This window comes from Rhopilema esculentum, chromosome 20 (assembly GCF_057945365.1).
Source record: "Rhopilema esculentum isolate cy_ngs chromosome 20, ASM5794536v1, whole genome shotgun sequence".
NCBI lineage: Eukaryota > Metazoa > Cnidaria > Scyphozoa > Rhizostomeae > Rhizostomatidae > Rhopilema > Rhopilema esculentum.
Genome location: NC_142834.1, coordinates 14861309 through 14881393, shown reverse-complemented (window position 1 = coordinate 14881393; position 20085 = coordinate 14861309). Strand labels below are relative to the sequence as shown.

Here is a 20085-nt window from a genome sequence, read left to right as displayed (position 1 = left end):
GTTTGAAAAAAATAATAGGAGCTTCAGTTTTTCAATGACCTTGGTTGTGATTAATAAAAATGTTTCGTAAAATGTTTATTATATCATTTGATTTGTGGTGGGTCTACCGGGATGGCCGCAGCCAGAAGGGGTTAGGTGTAGATAGCCTGTGTCCCAGACCCCTAAAATCCAAGAACATAATTGCCCTGTTGGCCTAGAACTTAAGACACAAGAAATAAAAATATACTTCCCACATCTAAATACAGCATCAGAACGGACGCGAATCTCTTGACGTGTAAAAAAGGTCACGAACATTTCATAACAGTATTCATGGCATCATAATTAAGAAACTCTTAAGAAACAATGGGTATTGAAACTTCCAGGACATTAAGAAACTGGAATACTCAACATCGACCTTTGTTTCTTTTAAAAAATGAATGTATATGTAATTTTGCACTTTCACACCTTGTTACACTCCATTATACTCAATTTCTGGACACCTACTTGACACCATACCAAATGCAATTTCAACAGTTTTATCTAAAGAAATCATCTAAGAACAGAGTGGGGAAAATTAAAGAACAGTAACGTGAGGATCTCGAAAAATTGTGAAATTTCATTATTATAGAAATAATTGGTTCGAATAATTTTATTACTATAAATTGTACAAACTAACTTGAATTTGTGATAATTTAAATAACAATTCTGATCTCTGTCTGTTTGCTCCTGAGTGCGTTTTCTCGCTCTATGTAGCAAACCCCCATTTTGCCAAGTGATAGGGTCACCTATGCCCCGCCATATGGAACAAAAGTCTATTATACAAAATATACGATGTGATCATTACTCTTGCTCTGTTTTGCAGGATTTGTAGCTGATTTCAATGCATCATTGCCAAGGGTGTAGGGGATGTGACACCCCCCCCCAATTTTTCATGAGTTTGTCGGTAAATTTGTAGTTGGTGCATAAATTTTCCTGGTTTGCCGGTAAAATTGTTTATCGGTAGGTGAAATAGGACCAAAATTTCTTTTCATCTAAGTCTTCGCTGGTAAATTTCACTACTCATGACCCTCCACCCCCCCCCCCATTACCCCCACCCCCCATTATCTGGAAGGTCAAGCTACGCCACTGATTCAAACGGACAGTTTTCGATACTGTTTGCTTTGATACTTTTTTGATACTTTTAAAATGCTTTGTTTCGATTCTGTGGTATTGGTAGATTGCCAATCCAGCAGAGAGGTCAATCAACGCTTTATTCAACTAATGTCAAATACAAGAAAAAGCAATTCAGGTTATCCTATTTTTAAAATTAAACAACCAAAGCCAAAAAAGGTTTCTAAAACAAGAATATTATTTATACCTGCAGCTAGAAATCGTTGTAAATTGTATCAAAGTCACCCCCACAATGCAATCCCTGTTAATACCTGCTCCACGCGCAAAAATCAATAACAGTTCATTTTTCCAGGTGGATCATTCAATATTTAATAGGGATTCACCTCTCAGAGCATTAGACAATTGAACCGGGGGCACATGTCTCCCTCATTTCAGAAAAACCTATTTGCAAGTCGTGAATGTAACCCTCTTTGCCCTACAAGTGCCCCGTTTATGTGATGCTTCCGATGTCTTTAAACAAAGCCGCTAGAAACTTAGGAAATGGATAAGTAGAATCGATTTATCAGGAGCACAGTGCCCAAAAATGAAGCTTGAGGCTACCCTCTTTCTTGGTATCTGTTTGCTCTTTGCCATGCATTGAAAATGTTCTGATGTGACATTGTTGCTCTGGCCGCACCCCTTGACCTTGACCGAGCGAAAAAGAAAGAGAGAAAGGAAACAATGAAAACATGAGGAAGAAATCTGGAAAGAGGGGAATATTGTCAGCTGTGTCTAGCCGACGTTCCATCACTACTGACGTCATGTTCTTGTAGGAACTAAGGCAATAATATATAATTTAACTAAAGCTTCTCACGTTGAATCAAGGCTAGTCTACAGCTAGACTTGCTCCAAGTCTATTTCATGCTTGAGAGAGGAGTATTTATTTCCCTTCTGTGGACTTCTGCGAAGGAGACGGAGGGCCCCGGCCAATTTTAGAGGTATTTCATGATGATCTTTCAGGCTAGGCTATGGGATCCAAATTCAAAAATTCTAAAAATACATTTTTTTGATGTCATCACTTTAGAACTCTATTAGGAAAATAAAATGTTAAAGAGTCGAAAAACAGCAACGAGAAATAGTCACTCGTTCGTTTCATTTACTATGATGAAGCTCTGTATGCCGGGGCGAAATTTTCGTATACGTTTTATTTAATCTATTTTGAATGACATTGGTTTCTCGTCACCGTTCTGCTTTCTTCCAGAATTTCATCTTCGTATTTATACTCATTGCAAGATATCCGGCGCACAGCCTACCCTGCGGCTCATACTTCTTGCACACAACGAGACTTTTGACGTCACAAATACAAAACAAGATTAAGCGACCACTTTGGGTTTAACTGACTGATCTGCTGCCTGAAGTAGTAGGAGGAAATAGCAGACGATGACCTTTCTAACCGATACGACATTTCTTGCTGATAAAAAGGCATGACAAACGTAACAACCATTTTCTTCCTTCCTCAAGGATCTTTTAGAAAGCTTCCAATCGTCAACTTTGCCCATCATTGCAAGCTATTCATAAAAATTGGTAGCTTAGCTTAATGATGATTTTCAAGAGGACTTGATACCAAAAAATCCAAAACTGCAATTTGTTCAGTAATAATGAAAATGAACAAGCCAATAGAAATTGCAACTAAAAATGAATAGAAACAGCGATAGAACTTTGCTGTATAGTGAAAAGACATGGGGGATGTGGATAATCTCAATAAAATTTGGCGAGTACCCCACGTTACTTAAGTCCAGGTATATTCTCTGTTACGGAACTTCTTCTTTGTAACTTCTCCTTTATTAGAACTAAATCTGTGATATAACGTTGAAAAAAGTCAACATTTTACAACATACTGTAAGTCTTTTCGTCCTTAGGTATAAAACGTTAGAGTAAGCTCCGAAAGAACAAAATTGAAAATATATAGCCTGGCCGTCCTCATCTTACCTCTCAACTTGACTCCTCGTTGAGATCCTCGATCTCCTAGCTAGTGTACCTCTGCTTGAAAAATGTGAACAGTTTTTTGGCGGTACAATTTCATTTTGGCTGACACTTTTTCGTCTCAACTGGTCAGGTAAAAGTTTTTTCAAAGCCATTTTCAAATTGTGTACCGCCAAAAAATTGTTCACATTAATATGTAATTCGCTGTCATTCGAGGAAGCAAATGATGTATTTTCCATGAGCTTTGACTACGGTGAAATAAAACTAAATGACTTTTGAAGCTAGGAAAGATAATGACGACAGAATAAACCAAATGATGATTAGGCCCAGCTACGAGTCTTGTGGTACGCCTATTTTGTTGTCCTCTTGTTTTAGACTCTTATTCAAAAAGCACTGTAGTATCGTTTACGATACCATAGATAAGAAGGAATGTACCCAAAGATTCGCAATATACAGGGACGTATCTCAAGGATGTGGGTTATAAAATAAAATGATAGTAAGGAGAATCTATAAGTGATAGAACATAAAGTCTGTACATAAATTTGTATAATCTACAGTTGAAATTTGTAAACTTTCGACTCTTTATTTTCCTTTTAAATCTTATCAACGTTGAGGGCATTTTATTTTCAGTGGTAGTATCTGTAGGAAAAAGTAGGTAGTGACATTTTTGATTGACTGTTTTTCTATATGCAGTCGAAGGTGGAAATGTCACAACAGGAATTATGCAGCAGAGAAAGAACGAAGCGCAAGTGTAAAAAGTTGAGCTAAAGCTACATTAAAACTCCAGGGACAGTGTTAGGACGTATGCCAGGCCGGATAAGCAATCGACTGGAAGAAGGGTGGTGGTAAGCAGAGACACTGTACTAAAAAACATGTTACACACTTGCTGAGGTGTACCAAGGCGTTATAAGTTTGAAGCGATCCTAAAACTTTATTCATGAATTTAAAGGCATAAAGCAAATTAAAGTTGATTACAGTAGGCCTAACTGGATAGATAGTTGATAGCTGATCATAGGCCTTGCTGAAATAAGTAGACAAAAACAGAGATTTTCATTTCATTCATTGGTCCATCATAGGATAGTAGGCCAATGATCAACTAGGAAACTCTCAGCCACTTTTTGAACGATTCAAATTTTTCTTACATGAAGAGTAACCTTATAAGTTTCTTCGAGATTTTATGATCAAAATTCAAAAATTTGAAAAATCAAAATTCAAAGATTTTCTTCTGTTGCTGCGATTTTAGCACTCTGTTCTAACGATGTCTAAACATCCTCGACAAGATTGATGAAAACGGGGTATTGTTCAATTGTAGCCAAAGAATTTGGAGGACATCATCAGCAAGGTTGTTTAAATAGAAAAGCAACGATTTGTACAGTTGTATTAGTACAGCTTAACAAAGAAAAAGCTCAGTTTACTGATGCTTTTGACAGCAGTAGCAATATAGAGGGGGGGGGGGGGGCAATCTTCATTAGCTTAGCAACATCACTTGCAAAAAGTTTGCTTTCAAAACATACTCTAAACCAACTATAGAGGATTACACCTAGCGTGAACAATGTCTGATGATTATGCAGACTTCTCCAATCTTTCAGCTCGCCTATCGAAGGCAAAAAGAACAACAGACCAGGGTTAATGGTTCTAAGGGGTTGAGGAATCGGGAAATCAGGCTCGGCCCCCCTTCTTTATGCCAGAAACTTGCCATTTTCCTTTTTTCCATGATCCTCCATTTTCTTTCATACTAGCTCTTATTCCAAGTTTACGTTGGTGCTCGACGGCAAGTCAAAATGGAAGTCCCGAAAAAGCACAAGAAATGCACGAGAAACAAAACTAACAGATAATAAACCTTTCGAAAATTGAAAATTTTACATATTTTATATGATTCTGTTATTTTTTCTTACACAGCAAAATTGCAATATGCTCTTGATTTTAAAAGATTCATTGGTAGCTAGTTTTTGAATATAGAACTGCATAAAAAGCGGAACCATATAATAGTGCGCAGCAACATACTCTAGGTGTATTGTGGCATAATTCCGCTTTTTCGCCAGCATCAATATAATTTAAACATTTCAACCATCTGTTTCTTGAAAATCAAAATTGCCACAATATTCAGTTTATTTTAAGAAATAAAAAATCCCAGTCAGCACACTTAACTTGTAATTGCAATTTGATTGAATTGGTGATAAAAATGAGCAGAGAGCGTGAGTGGTACAACGCTTGGCTCACTGGCGTGGCGTATAGTATTGATTGGTTCACCATTAAATCTCACGTCAACAGCAACTGTTCGTAGACTCAATTTCTCGCTCAAACATGAATAAACTTTCCTCTAGCCGGACTCAGCTTAACCATAACGACACCTGTAGGATTGACCTCGGCTTCGTAGCCACTACTTAAAATTCCAAGGTCTTTATGCAGGTACAGATCTCTGATCGACGCCTTCTCGTATTCAAATCCAACCTACAAATTTAGAAAATGCGAGGGTTTATTTTAAGTTGCAGCACTTGCCATTTATGTTAAGAAGCTACCGACAAATGAGGTTTGTTTTCAAAGGTATTAAGCAGCAGGGAGTTGGACAAAAAGTTAAATTCGCGTGAAGTGTTTTTAATGAAATAAGACTTCCCTTCGTTAGGCCAATGCCTTCAAGAAAATTTGAGTAATTTCAAAACCTGGCATCAGACATGCACTGGATACTGGAGGCAAACCATTTTTCACCGAGTAGACATTTTTATCTCCTAAAGGAGCAACCATAGGCTGCCTATTTGTGCAAAAAACGATTCAAAACATACACGCTGTTTATATGAATGCTAAAATTTGCTTTATACTTAGTTTATATACTTGTCACGATAGTAGATTGACCTGTGAAGCCCACAACCACTGATCTGAAAAAAGACTGGATCGAACAACCTATTGTTCCCCTACATCAGCACGATGAAGCTGATCGAGCCTCTCCATCTTGAGACCTCTCGCGCCTAAAGCTTTGGGCTGCCATTTGTTAAAACGGTGCACCCACAGTGCTGCGCCTTAAATTGTGCATTAGCTATTAAATTCTAAAATATTCTAAGATCGAAAAGGCCTAGGAAAATAAGTGAACAGTGAATTCTTTGTTACATAAGCTTAGTACTATGGCAAAAATGGTCCACGTCACTTACGAATAATGTAAGTTTTTGTTTCAACGGTTACTTTAAATTTTGCTATGAAAAAGCAAGTTGAGCTGATACCAACATGATTGCTCTCTAGTCTCATACAACACGGCGAGGTCTCAAGATGGACGCTGCAATGTGGAATCAACGCTGGGCAGGAGAAGCTCGATCCAGTCTTTTTTTAGATCAGTGCCCACAACAGCAACTCCAAAATATCAAGCCCACAACAACATACGAAAACTCATGAAAACTGCATTCAAAACATCGATGGAAACATAAAGTTTGTCAGCTTAAAATTATTTAACGTGTATTCTTACGAAAGCCTATCGACTCACCGTTTTAAAGGAGAACGACATTGACAGGGGCTCAGCTCCAGTGTTGAACAAAACAACTGCCACGGCTCCCCCTGACAGAGGGCGCGCCCAGATCTGGGTAGCATTGCTCTGGGAGAAAAGAGAGTTGAGAAATCGTTAATTTTTCATGTAATTCATGCTTGGGAAATACCTATTGGGTCTAATGTGATTGAACAAACACAACGAAATAAATAGGGATATTTTGCATAAAGGAAGTGGAATTAAATTAATGAAAATAATTGACGATAAAAGAGATGTCACCAAAAGCCCAGATGAATGTGGACTCAGCCCGAACACCGGGGAGAAGTGTTGGCTGAACAGAAGCTTCATCTAGAAAATCTGCTTAAAACTTTGGAAACATTATTCGCTGAATTCCCCTAACCCGAAATTACTCATTTCACCGAGGGAGTAAATTCAATTAAGAAACGAAATATATTAGTTCAAATACATTAAGTTCAATTACAAACACCTCCAAAGCCTCGTTGAAAATAATATTGACACAAATCTCCGAACTGTTCTGGATGCCAGAAAATTGATCTATAAATAGGTTTTTATCTTCAGGGTCAAACTAATCTTTTAAAAGATTTGACCTTGAAATTCATTTCCACTGGAAAATTACACCATATCTTGGAATATACTATAATCAATTCTCAAACATCATGTTACAAGAATAGAACGTGAAGTAAACATGATTCAAACACGACTGGAACATGAATTAAACTTGATTCAAACATGTTTCGAGCACGAATCAAGCATCTTGGGGCGGGCAATCTGCCTAAACAATTTCTTAAAACGGCGTTTGAAGACTAAATCTAAACGTGCATTTTGCAAAGCGAGACAAATCAGACATTTTGAAAACAAACAAAACATACATGCAGTAATTCTCAATTTCTAACAGCCAAGCAAGATTCTGATACCAAAGGGAAATATAGGGTAAACAACTAAAGCTAGATAGAAGTATCCTTTTCTAGGGCAATGAAACAACAGGACTGGGGTAGTATGCATAAACAGGGCACTGAAACACTTGCATTTTAACCTTGTCCCCAACTACCGTAAATTCTCTTTTTTAGCCCCCTCTCAATTAACCCCATTCTCTCTTATTAGCCCTCCCTTTTAGAGAAAAAATTAAATTAGCCCCCTCTCAATTTAGCCCCCCCCCCCAAATTTTCACTGATGCTGAAATAAGTAAACTTGACAAAAAAACAGAGATTTTCATTTCATTCATTGGTCGTTCAATTCTTTGCATCAAATCAAAATTCACACCATGTCTCTAGAATTAATATTATTGATATAAAGTAAGGCTGATTTGATGTTTTTCATTTCGCAAATAACAAAAAAATTTTACCACTATAAATGATTTTTTATTACAAAATATTTATCAGGCCTCCCCTCTCAACTTAGCCGCCAACTCTTTAAGCCCCCTTTAAAGTGCTGAAAAACAATAAGCCCCGAGGTGGGCTAAAAAGAGAATTTACGGTAATCGTATATCAAGCCATTGGGATTGTTAGAGACCAACAATTTAAAGTAGCTATGGAACCACTAAGAAGTATTCATGACGCAAACAATTTTTAATGACAGCGGAGATGATTGTATTGGGAAGAAAATGATGTCACATTACTCAACTATCCTTAAATAGAAAGGAAAACGGAAGAATTTGTAAGAAATTACAGTATGTCTTTGTAGTAACCTGTATTATTCATTGCAGGGTCCGTTGGAAAGATGCCAAATCTTTTGGCGACGCAAAGAAGATGTAATTAAACTAGCCTACCTAATATTAAACAAAATTCACTGAAATATCAACAGATTTTAAATGCCACTTTAAGCTAACGGTGTTGTAAAAAATCTCTATTTTGTAACAATCAGTTCACATTTCATATTCATATTACGCTTGTTGATGTATAGAACAGGACGGTTCTATGTAAATTGCTATTCCAAGTTTCGTGCTTTATTCGATCGCCAGGCAACGCATATTCATATCAAATTATTTAATACACGAAATCCCTTTAGCATTGGTTCCTCATAATTGATTTCTTCTGTTGAAGAAGACTGAAGCTCTGCTCGTACAAACAAGAATAAAAAGACAAATACCAAGAGGAAAATATTAAGATAAATTTGAAGATAATAATTCTCACGTACCATAGCCACCCTTCTCCCCATTTTCCCAAGTTTGTCCTGATTCACTGCAATTATTTCTCTAGGAAAAAGAATAAACATCATCTGTTTAGAAAAATCTCTGAATTACCGATATTTACATCATTAAAATAGTTTCAGAACTATTGCCTTTAAATAACTCTACAATATTCGCTCTCCCAAAACGTGATGTGCATTTTGACTTACTTTTCATTTTCCAGTACTTTACCACGTTTCATGTTTAAGCGAAAGACCATGGAGAAAAGCAAAATGTTTGTATAACAAAAGACATGTATTTGATGGGAGTCTAAGGGTGTGGGGGGCTGTTGCTGTTTTTCAGGAGTTGGTTGGCAAAATCATTAGATGGTCATAAAGTCCTCTCGCAGTAGGTAGATAACACACGAAATTGTCTTCACTTATTTCTTCGTAGCTTGCATACAGATTCTGCTGACAAATTTAGAGTCTACACCCATGCTACTTCTTCGGCGATAGAATTCACTTTTCATGACCCGTCACAAAACGCTCTCCACCCCCTAGAAGGTCGATTTACCCTAAGAGGGCCATTTATACCGAGGGCCTAAACAAGGAGGTATTACATGTCGATGTGATCGTAAACATGTCGTACTTTCCAAAGCTGTTATTTTGTTTTGCTTAAAAGAGTTCTCAAGTGTGACGTCACACAAACTGTTTTTAGAATTTTCTAATTTTGACCACATAACATGAAAGAACACCATAAAATACTTAAATATATGCAAAATCAGTTAAACTTGTCAAAAAGTGGGTGAGCTATGGCCAATAGAAGGTTTGAAGTTTGCTAACGGATTACTGTTATTTTGGCTCAGTTCATAAAGTTATGAACTGAGACCAAATTTCAAATGTTTGATGGGGCCAGAGCTTCTGCTCATCTGGTCATATCTCAGCCATTTCGTAATACCTTTGACTGATTTTGCAGATTTAGAGGTATTTCATGATGCTCTTTTAGGTTATGGGAAAAAATTTCAAAAATTCTAAAAAATAGATTTTTGTGACGTCATTATTTGACAACTCTAAAGCGCAGAAAGTTCATTTGAAACCTCGCATAAAGAGGAGCCTTGAATAATTGAGTTCATAGGTTGGTTGCCATCGATTCGTGGAAATGTCATCATTTATTCACTACAAATATAAACTCTATCAGGTTCTGTGACCAAATTGTTTCAACGCTAAAAATCATATTAAGCTGGTCTAACAAAATTCTGCTGTTTTGCAACTTCCATTATCATCAAAGTCGTGTGGTCATAAGTTGTCAATGAATATGAAAAGAGTGTCGCATTTTTCAAAGCTTAGGCCTGCACGGTAAGTCCCACCAAGGGATTATGCCAACGTGCTACCACGGTCAAGGAGAAGATTTGACAATAATCAATACGATTAAGAAAAAACCATTCTGAGAAATTTCACAAATTCTGCGATCAAGATTATCAACCGATGGGAATTTTAAGCAGGACAAAAATAGTTGACATAATAATAAATAAAATTTTCTCACTTGTTTAAAAGAATCTCTGTCTGCCATGGTTTCATTTTCCTTAGGTCGTTTGACATCAAAAGCGGCTGAAATTGAATATTTAAAAATCAGACAATAAACATCGGAAAAAAGTTTGAATTCATGGTTTTCAATCGATTTGAAATAAGTCCTATAAACAAAAACCTAGCATTTAAAACGCACTGGTGCAAAAGCTGTGTGTTTTATCATAAGATTTGGACACGATATCGATTAGATTAAAATTAAGAGTTTTCATGAAATTGTTAAAAAACAATCAGAGCCTCATATTGCTAAAAAAAATTTTCTGTGACTAATTCTAACTATATTTCCGAGACCAAATAATGGATACTCTGGTACCAGGGTACGTATGCTGGGGGCGAAATTAGCCATAAATGATGTTGTTAATTTTTGGCCTATTGTTGTTAATTTTTGGCGCGTTACGGTGTTCCTTATTCAATGCATGAAAATTCTAGCTTATTCTAGCTATAGAAGAAGTGGATTTGGAAAAAATTGTGGCTAACTGGAAAAAACTTGAAACTGATCACTCAGTGAGATAGCAACGACTTGTCACGTTGTCATAAAGATAAACGGCAACTTTATCAAATTTATAAAGAGGCTAGCTAGGCATAATCATATTTATAAAGAAGCTAGTTGATTTCATTCAAGGTGTACATATCAAACCTCCTTTACAAGAATATGTTTTCAAATAAAACGAAATCATTTTTCCACTTTACCGCTCCTTTATTTTGTTTACTTGACAAAGATCACTTTTATCTAGAGAATCTTTTCTTTCATTCTTATTGTATCGTTTCTCGTCGTTTTTAACTGCTCCTGTTGCCTATGTTATCGCAATATTCGGAGTAAGATCTTTTTCTTTCATAAGAATTTCTTTTATAAGAATATTCAGTGTCAGAATAATCCAATTTTTTAAGAACATAATAAGAATATTTCTCGGCCTCAGCTCGCATATTTTTGTTTGGATTTTAGCAGTTGCCTGTTTTGCGATGTTTATAACGGGCAATCGCATGACCGATGTATCTCGAATCGCGATATTTACCTTGAAACCATATCAGATTTTTTATTTTTTAAATTTCATCATGAACTTTGAACACAATTTTTATTTCATATTGTATAATTATTACTTATACATTTGAGCTATAAAATTGTAAATTAGGTTTTCTTTTCTGTTAAGCAGGACGAGCAGGGAAACCAGCAATTATTGTGGAAGCTTTCATCTTGTAAAAATATTCGTACTTTTATATTCTTATAAATTTATGGTATTTCTATACAAAATGGCAGACGGCCTATTGGGAATCTCTTCCTTCCATTGTTTAGTGGTCTGGAACACAGAGCAGGAATATCAAGGGTACAACATATATCGATGGACATATATTCCAGATTGCGTTGTCTATTCTGACTTAACAGTACTCGATGTGCAAAAGCACAGACCAATTGAGACATGTTTTCTGTTATTCCGAGTTTCGGGATAGGCAAGCACGAAACTCGAAGCAACAGAGAACATGTCTCATTTTTAGCCTATCTACTACTATATCGATGGATTCCTATACAAAAATGGTACACAAAAAGCTGATTTCTATACTTACAGCCGCTAGAATTGCCCAGATAGCGAACTGGGCCTTTGATTGGTCTTGTGTTAGTGAAATATCCCCAATGATAAGCTGAAAAAAAAATGTCTGGCAATAGTGTTTGGAAAAGTGGATTTAACATAAACAATGCAAGATTTTTCGTCCAGCACTCGTTTGGAAGCTCAAAGTTTTACTAAGATTTATTATAAAACAATGTGCATATGGGTACATTTGAAATATCTTATTTCTTGTTATCACTGGTCAAAACCATTCTTCATTCTAATGTGACAATAAAGTCGTTTCTATATTTCGCGAAATAATCTTATGGTGGTACAAAACTTGAAAATGCTTGATAGTCATGTGCTCGGGTTTCTGATTGGCCTATTTCGATCCACAACTGGGTATATATATTTCTTAGCGTAGAGTTTTCGATCTATGTTCTGACGTTTAAAACTCTGAAGAGTGTCAGACGAAAAGCTTTAGTTTGCTAAATGTTTGCTTTTTTCAAAGCCATTTCGCAGAACCATGTTTGAAAAGAGGTTGAACAACACGAAAAAGAGGCTTTCGTATGCTGGGAATATGAGAGGTGTTAAACCAGTTCTGAACATCATACAATCTATTCCGAACCAAACTTTTTTCTACAGAACATTAATCAATGTTACTGGAAAAACTGCTATTTCTGAAATAAACTTAAATGTTTGCTAAAATTGCTATGAAATAATGGCTGAAAAACCACTCAAGCGTTATTTGTTTTGTATAGCCCTTTTAAGAACACGTTCAAAATTTTAATGTTCATCGATTTCTTTTATCATCCGCATCCCTATACGCCTAACGGAACTCCAAAAGATTGCGAAGCAAGCACCAGCAGGGACGGATTTAAGCGGCAAGGATTAGGGAGGGGGTGTCAGATAATAATTCGATTTTGGTGCCGCACCCTGCAGGTGACTGAAGAATTATGGAAAAGCCCGTTTTTAAAATTCAGCTTTAAGCTTTAAGAAGAAAAAGATAAGAAGATAAAATAAGCAATTTCCTGCATCATTTTTTTAACTACTGACTATGAAAAAGTTTTTAACCGATTCGAGGCAAAGTACCTAATAGGAGACTCGCTCCACTGCAATGCTCCTTATCAGAAGCTATCTCCTTCTTTGGTATATAAGGTAACCCGAGGTAGCCTACTCAGGGGCTATACAAAACCTACTCGGATTGTTAAGTCTTGGAACGTACCATATCCGGATCATTGAAATGTCCCGGCCCGGCAGCGGGAATAAGAGTGTCTTGGATTTTGCCATAATGATTCATTATATTGAAAACGCTTTTCCAGGAGTCCTGTAAAGACAGAGAAAGCATTACTTTATGAAACAGTGTAACAGTTAGAATATAAATTAATATTTTCAAGTATTTTTTGCATGCACGTCTTTCGTGAAAAATAGTTTATTACAATACATTGGAAGATTTTTCAAATCAAATGCAGTCAAATGGGACCTTTATTCTAATTCCCATGGCACGGGGACAACCAACTTCTAACTGGCATTTCAACATAAAGATGCTTGTATAATTTAATTGAACGAGACATAAGGGCCACCAAGAGCCACACAGGACCATGGGGCAGGCCCAATGCCCGGGCCCTTTCCTACCGAAAGCAATAAATCCAAAATACGTTAAGTATTGATTAAAATACATATAATTTTCTTTATTTTCTTGTTACTTATATTCCGAAAGTATTGTAAAACTTTCCCAGTACAGACAAAATTTGTTTCCTAAAATTACCATGTTATTAAGAGTCAGATTCTAAATAGAACAATCTTTTTACCAGCGGGCCCTATTTTGCTTACGGACCAAGGGCAATCGCCTCCCTTTGCCTCCCCTCTCGGTGAGCCTGGAGACATGAAAAATCTCTGCATTCAGGGCAAAAAAGTCATGAAACATAAACGCATTGGAGACTCGTATGAAAAGGTCTTGGAAAAAATACTGTTCTAGAAAAGCGTGAAGAATCACCACTCCCCGATTACCACCACCTTCATCGGAGGCCTTGAATACGATTTGATCTAAGTATGGTCTTCTTACCTGTATGTCATCATAGTTCCTCCAAATGTTGCAGTATTTCGCAATGAGCTCATAGTCAGTCTTGATGTGACCGGAGGTATACGCAGGCCAGCTACAGGAGTAAAGAATTGGTCGATTTGTGTTGTTGAGATAAAACCCAAAAGCAGCGTACCCTTCAGCCATTTGGTCCAGTGAAGCATAACAGCCATCTACTTTGAGCATGTCGATTCCCCAAGAAGCAAATGCCTGGTTGCATGAAATAGGCATAAAATAAAACTGCATAAATTCTTCAGTAAAAATAATTATGCAAATGAGAAATAGATTTAAAGAAAATAAAAACTGGAGTAATGGAATATAAAGAAACTTGAGATGAAATGAAAAAAGAAACATGAACAAAGAAACTTGGAAGAAGAAATAAAAAGAAGATATATTCAGAAAGAAACAATCAAGTTCAAGTTTGGATAACAAAACATAAAGAAAATCATTTCGGAGAAGAAGCAAAAAAAATTTGGAAGAAGAAGCATGAAAGAGAAGGCTCCATGGAAGAAACATCCAGTTCAAGATCAGAAAAGAAGACATAGAAAAAAACAAAAAAGAAGAAGCACCAAAAAGAAGACAAAAATAAATGATGAGAAGGAAAAAAACATGAAAAGTAGACTTTAAGACATAGACACTGGGAGTTCAAGGCCATACTAGAAAACATAGAAAAGGAATTCGAAGTGGAAACAAAACAAACCTGGGAATAACAAACACAAATGACGAGACAAATATGAAAAAACATCTAAGATAGAAGGGACTTTCAGAAAGAACAAGCCTAGGAAGAAAAATTCCAAGAAACGCCGACAAACAAATGTGGAAGAAATGAAGTTATAACAAATTATACATAAGCCTAAGTATCTATCAAAAGATGGTTTGTTGATATATTTCTTACAGCAATGATCTGGCAATTCAATTGTACAAGTTCTTAAAAATTGAAGGAAATTATAAAACGTGATATTGCATTGACAAATAATGTAGCAAGAATACCTCAGCGTCTCTTTGCATGTCAAAAATGCTGCCAGGATATCCACCACAGGTCTTGGTACCAAAATCTGAAAATGTAAAACAAAATTGTTGATATTGAGAAAAGATGAAGACAAACTTACTTGAAACACAGACTGCATCAGGTCATTGCTACAGTTGATAAATACTGGGTTTCTTTCATCCTAATAGGTTCAGGCCATAGCTATAATTATGCCATGCAAATGGACTTCCATTTAAATTTTGTCATGAAAAACCGCAGCCGAAAAGGCAACACAACCTGTCAGCAATGCTATTTCAAGTCAAAGATTCAAACAAAGTTTTTGCATAGAGAGGGAACAAACATGAAGGAAAATACGCTCTAGTGAGCTTAAATACTCTATTGGTGAAGTAACCTTAAGATCTCAATACCCTAAACAAAGGAAAATTGCTACTGTTTCTAGAAACCAACAGAGACCTGCTGACAGGGGGCACAAGGGGACCATGGGCCTCACTTTTTTCAAAACCAAAAGAGCTTTTCTTTGCCAAGTCTCTTAACTACAAGTCTTTAATTTGATCTTGCCCCCAAAACTTTCAAACTTTGTCTTGGAGGCTATGAACAACAGATACAAACCTGTGTATATGCCAACTTTCAGGCCTTTCGAGTGAATCTAAAAGATAAGGACAGTAATACAAATGCTTCTACAAAAACGTATTTATAGAATCTAGTAAAAAATTAACTTGCCATTCAATTGCAGTTGAGCTAAAAATCCAATGGACTACAGCATTTATGCAATTTTTAGAAAAAAAAGTACAGAAAATTTCTCCAAAATGAAACACAAGATCTTTGGTGTCATATAGATCAAAACAAATTCTTCAAAAAGGATGCAAAAAATCAATAAGATGATTTCCATATAAATAGTAGGGGTTGAAATTATATACAAAATAATAAAAAACTATATACAGAATCAAAGTTGTTTTTTATCTTTTAATTCTCTTTTTGCATTGGTGAGCATAAAAACTGCTAGGATAAGGGGGGTTGGCATTGCATTTTGAAACAGTAAATAACATGGCTATAAGTTTATGGAAAGGGTTCAACTCAATATGAAGTGAAGACAGTAAACAATCTTTTCGTGGTACAAAACTTGAAAATGGCTTTGAAAAAAGCAAACATTTAGTAAACTAAAGCTTATCGTCTGACACTCTTCAGAGTTTAAAACATCAGAAAATAGACCGAAAACTCTACGCTAGTAAATATATATAGGCCAATCAGAAACACGAGCACATGTTTGTTGAGGTTGACCAATCAGTGCTGTTTGCCTATTGAGAATGTTACCAATGGAGTCCTAAGGTGAAAATGAACTCCATTTGTCTACACAGTAGCGGTTTTTCATGCTTATGTAGATAGATTCAAAAACTGCTAGGTGGAACGACGATCAGGCTTTACCAATAATCCGAAACATGTCGCAATTATAAAGACAGCAAGGGAATTTAATACAGTGAAAATACATACATAGTCTGCAAGAGACTTAATACCACTGGGAAATCTTTCTCTGTCAGCAACCAAGTTTCGTTTTGCATCTCTTGATTTTTCTGGCCAGCAATCCTTCAAAAACGAATATAGAATAAAAAGTGAAATAAAGTAACCAAACTTTTTTAAATTTACTTTTTTAAATAAAGTAACTTAAACTTTTTTACTTTGGAGTTCATGATGTGGCCTCCTGCATAGAACTATCATCAAACTGGCTCCCTGGATGTTTAGAGAACTTCAAGAAGCAGAAATATTCTAGTGATTAGTTTATTCACGAATCAAAAAACCCAAAACAGTGTATTTTGAAGAGCTCCTTATACAATCCTGCAAGCAGCTTAGTCAAATAAAATCCATTCTGTGAGTCAATTTCAGATACTACAGTTTATTTATACCCCTATTAGAGGCTAGCAATTTGATATGGGACTGAACTTTACAGTGGCGGATTCAAGGGGGGGGGCAACTAGGGGCAGTTGCCCCTCCCTCAACGAGTTGAACCAAGTCTGGTGTCCCTTTTTTGGAAATTGTGCGCCCCTTTTGAAGAATGAGAATCAGATAAAAAAGGTTCTTGGACCAATAGGTTAATTTACTTCAAGGATTTCCTCAAAGTTTTGTTGTTTATTCTGAAAAGGTATCTGAACTTATTGTATACAGCATACTCTTGTAACCAATTTTTGAAAATTTTTCAGTGCCCCCACTACCAACTGCCCTTCCTTCAAGTTTGCTCTTGATCCGCCCCTGGAATATTAGAACCAACAAGCTTCATTTCAACCTAACCATCAGACTAAGGTTGGGTATAAATCTTTTTATGCCACTCACATCTATATTTATATATGTATACCCAGCATCTTTGTAGCCATCAGCAGCCATTCTGTCTGCCATGTCCTTGAACAATTTCTCACTGAGGAAAGATATATTGAATGACTTCTTTAGGTTAAAATATGCAAGAATGTTGAAGTGGGTTAACAGATAAAGAGCAAAACTTGTGGAATTTTTGCTTACAAAAAAGAATGCATTTTATACATTGGATTGACTGTATTTGTATGTGTTGCTACCTAGCATCCAAAGGTAGTTTTTAAGACACTGAGAAGCTATGTTTATCGAGCAGTGTCCAGGTCCTTCCTCTCAATGTGACCACACCTCGTGATTACACGCCTAGTATAACTGGATTGATTAAAAATTGATGTACACATATCCACTTTACAACAAGCATCTTTACAGTTTAAATTAGGAAGCCTGTTGCTTCCTAATTAGATTGAATTAGGAAGCTTTGTGTATAGGGAGGCCTCTTTTCTCAATAAGCTTTGCTGCTGAAAGAGTTCCTCCTTTAAATGATTCCCATACACATCTCACAGATAATTTGTGTTCCACATGTTATTGTTATAATGACTGCTTGTCATTTCAAATTGCTGTACTTTCAACTGGCATTTTGTGGAAATTTATGTTGTAGAATGTAAAATATAATGAACCTGACCTGATACAGTCATCTGGAGACTTTTTGCAATCAATGTTACATCTGAATCTCTCCCATGCAAGCCATCCCACTAGAAGGAATGAAAATTTTATTGAAAAATGTTAGTCCAACAAAGCAACAAAGTCAGTCCACAATTACTTTCTTTCATTGCATATGAATCCTTACAAGCAGAGAGAAACAAGCTTTGATGTAAAAAAACAGGTTCTAAGCTTTTGCTGAATTTACAAATTAAGAATCTCTGGTCTGCCGGAGACAGGGGGACCTGATTGAAGTCTACAAGTACACATATGACTGTTAAGATACAAAATGTTTATCTGAGATGCAAGATAATAATAGAACTAGAGTCAGTAAGACATGATTTCAAGATCAAAAAACAAGTATGCCGGAATAACTCTCAGAGCAACGGCCTCCAGCCCTAGAGACGTTCTGTTGTATACAATAAGAGGCTTTAGTCTTCACCTTTATATAAACAAAGGCTTGACCCCCAGCTAGTTTTCCTTATAAATTTTTCGATTTTATGTTCTGTTAATATTGAAAAAGTTGAATGAAATGATAAAACAAATGCTAGAAGTTTTCTTTGTCAATGACTTTTTTAAAAAATTTCTGCTCCCCTGTCCATCTCTAGAAAAAAAAACCTCTAGGCCCAGCAACATTTTACTATAGCATAAAATAGATTTACTCGTGCATCACGTGAGTTTCATCAGGTGAACTGTGCATGCCCACATCAACAATCGCACGATTACTTACTTGGAGGAGTCAATGCAAGGCCATTATCCAGACAGAAACAGACTTTGAGACTGTACAAAGCCAGAAAACTAAAAACTAATTGTCCTGGATTGAGCATCTTTCCTTTTTTTGATATTTCTAACTGTTGTTTCTCGCCACACCACAACCAAATGTTAGGTACTCACAACAACACCAGACCTGCTTCCGGTTATATGATATCTTGAAAATGAAGTGAATTGTTATCAGCCTCGTAGTGAAGAGGCTCCAAAAGTGGACCGAGGCACAGAATGCCTCCACATGTTTTGAAGTTTATTATTATTATTATTATTATTATTATTTCTATGAGTGCCCTTGGCATTCTGGGAACCTCATCTACCTCTCTCTCTGACATGCTACACCAACTTAATTTTGACTCAAATCAAACTAAATCCATCTTGATGAAACTCATGAACATTTCTATCCGCTGCACCTACTATATCTTCTGTCGTCGAAACAAACCATGGCTAAGCCCCGAACTAATTGACTTTTAAATATTGTAATGCAGATAAGCCAATTATATGATGCCTGTAAAAGCGAGTCGTATAATTGTAAATTTAAAATGTATTCAATGAAAATGAGATGTTTAAAAAAAATTATTATTATTATTATTGCTATTATTCGGGCTTCAAGACCTCTATCCTCACAGATACATTCCAAACCCCTGTCGTGGTGTTCTTCAAGGTGACTGCCTCAGCCCTCTTATCTTCAATCTATGCTTCAATACGTTTATACAATACATGAAAGCAGAGAAATATAAACAGCTTGGCTTCTCTCCCCACGACGAAAATGACCGCATGTTCCAGCCAGTGCATTGGTTCCAATTTGCTGATGATGATGCGGTTGTTACTAGTGGTGAAAAGGAGAACAAGCTCCTGTTAAACTGCTTTACAAGATGGTGTCAGTGGGCAAACTTTGTAATAAGGGTTGATAAATGTGTCACCTTTGGCATTTAGAAATACTCAACAAGATCTCTTCAGTTCCAGCCAAAGCTTTTCGTGAATAACCAAAGCGTGCCTGTTGTTAAAAATGGAGAATCTTTCAAATACCTTGGCCGCTTCTTTGACTTCGAAATGACCAATGGCAGTCATAAAGAAAAACTGCTATCAATGTTTCCCAGCCTTCTGCAAGAAATTAATGACTTGCCTCTGCATCCCAAAAATAAACTTCTATTGTACCACAGATATGTATTGTCCAAAGTTTCTTGGCACTTCACTGTTGCAGACCTATCGAAGACCTGGGTCATTGAGAACCTCGATAATCTTGTCTCTAAATACATTCGCCAGTGGCTAGATCTTCCCATAAGTGCTACTTTAACTAGTAAAGTTCTTTCTAAAAATCAATTTGGTCTCGATCTTCAGCTACCTTCTGTCAAATTCACTCAATGTCAAACTGTTTCACGCAATGCCCTCCGAACTTCTCCTAACACAAACATTCAAGCTTTATGGAAAAACACCAGTAGTGGGATGAATCTGCAATACGACATTTACCGTAACACCAAAGATGTAC

The 20085-nt window shown here is 36.3% G+C and overlaps 1 protein-coding gene across 1 annotated transcript; it reads right to left on the bottom strand.

Annotated features, from left to right (window-relative positions):
- Positions 1 to 4867: 4867 nt before the first annotated feature.
- On the bottom strand, positions 4868 to 18769 carry LOC135687378 (alpha-N-acetylgalactosaminidase). The gene is made up of 13 exons (XM_065203924.2): positions 18562 to 18769; positions 17815 to 17884; positions 17160 to 17241; positions 16326 to 16418; positions 15447 to 15483; positions 14840 to 14904; positions 13835 to 14059; positions 12995 to 13096; positions 11789 to 11863; positions 10188 to 10252; positions 8675 to 8732; positions 6521 to 6628; positions 4868 to 5502 (listed from the first exon to the last, which is right to left on the bottom strand). The coding sequence occupies exons 1-13, from the start codon at positions 18656 to 18658 to the stop codon at positions 5350 to 5352; spliced, it is 1230 nt and encodes a 409-aa protein (XP_065059996.2). The 5' UTR covers positions 18659 to 18769; the 3' UTR covers positions 4868 to 5349.
- Between the last annotated feature and the right edge of the window lie 1316 nt (positions 18770 to 20085).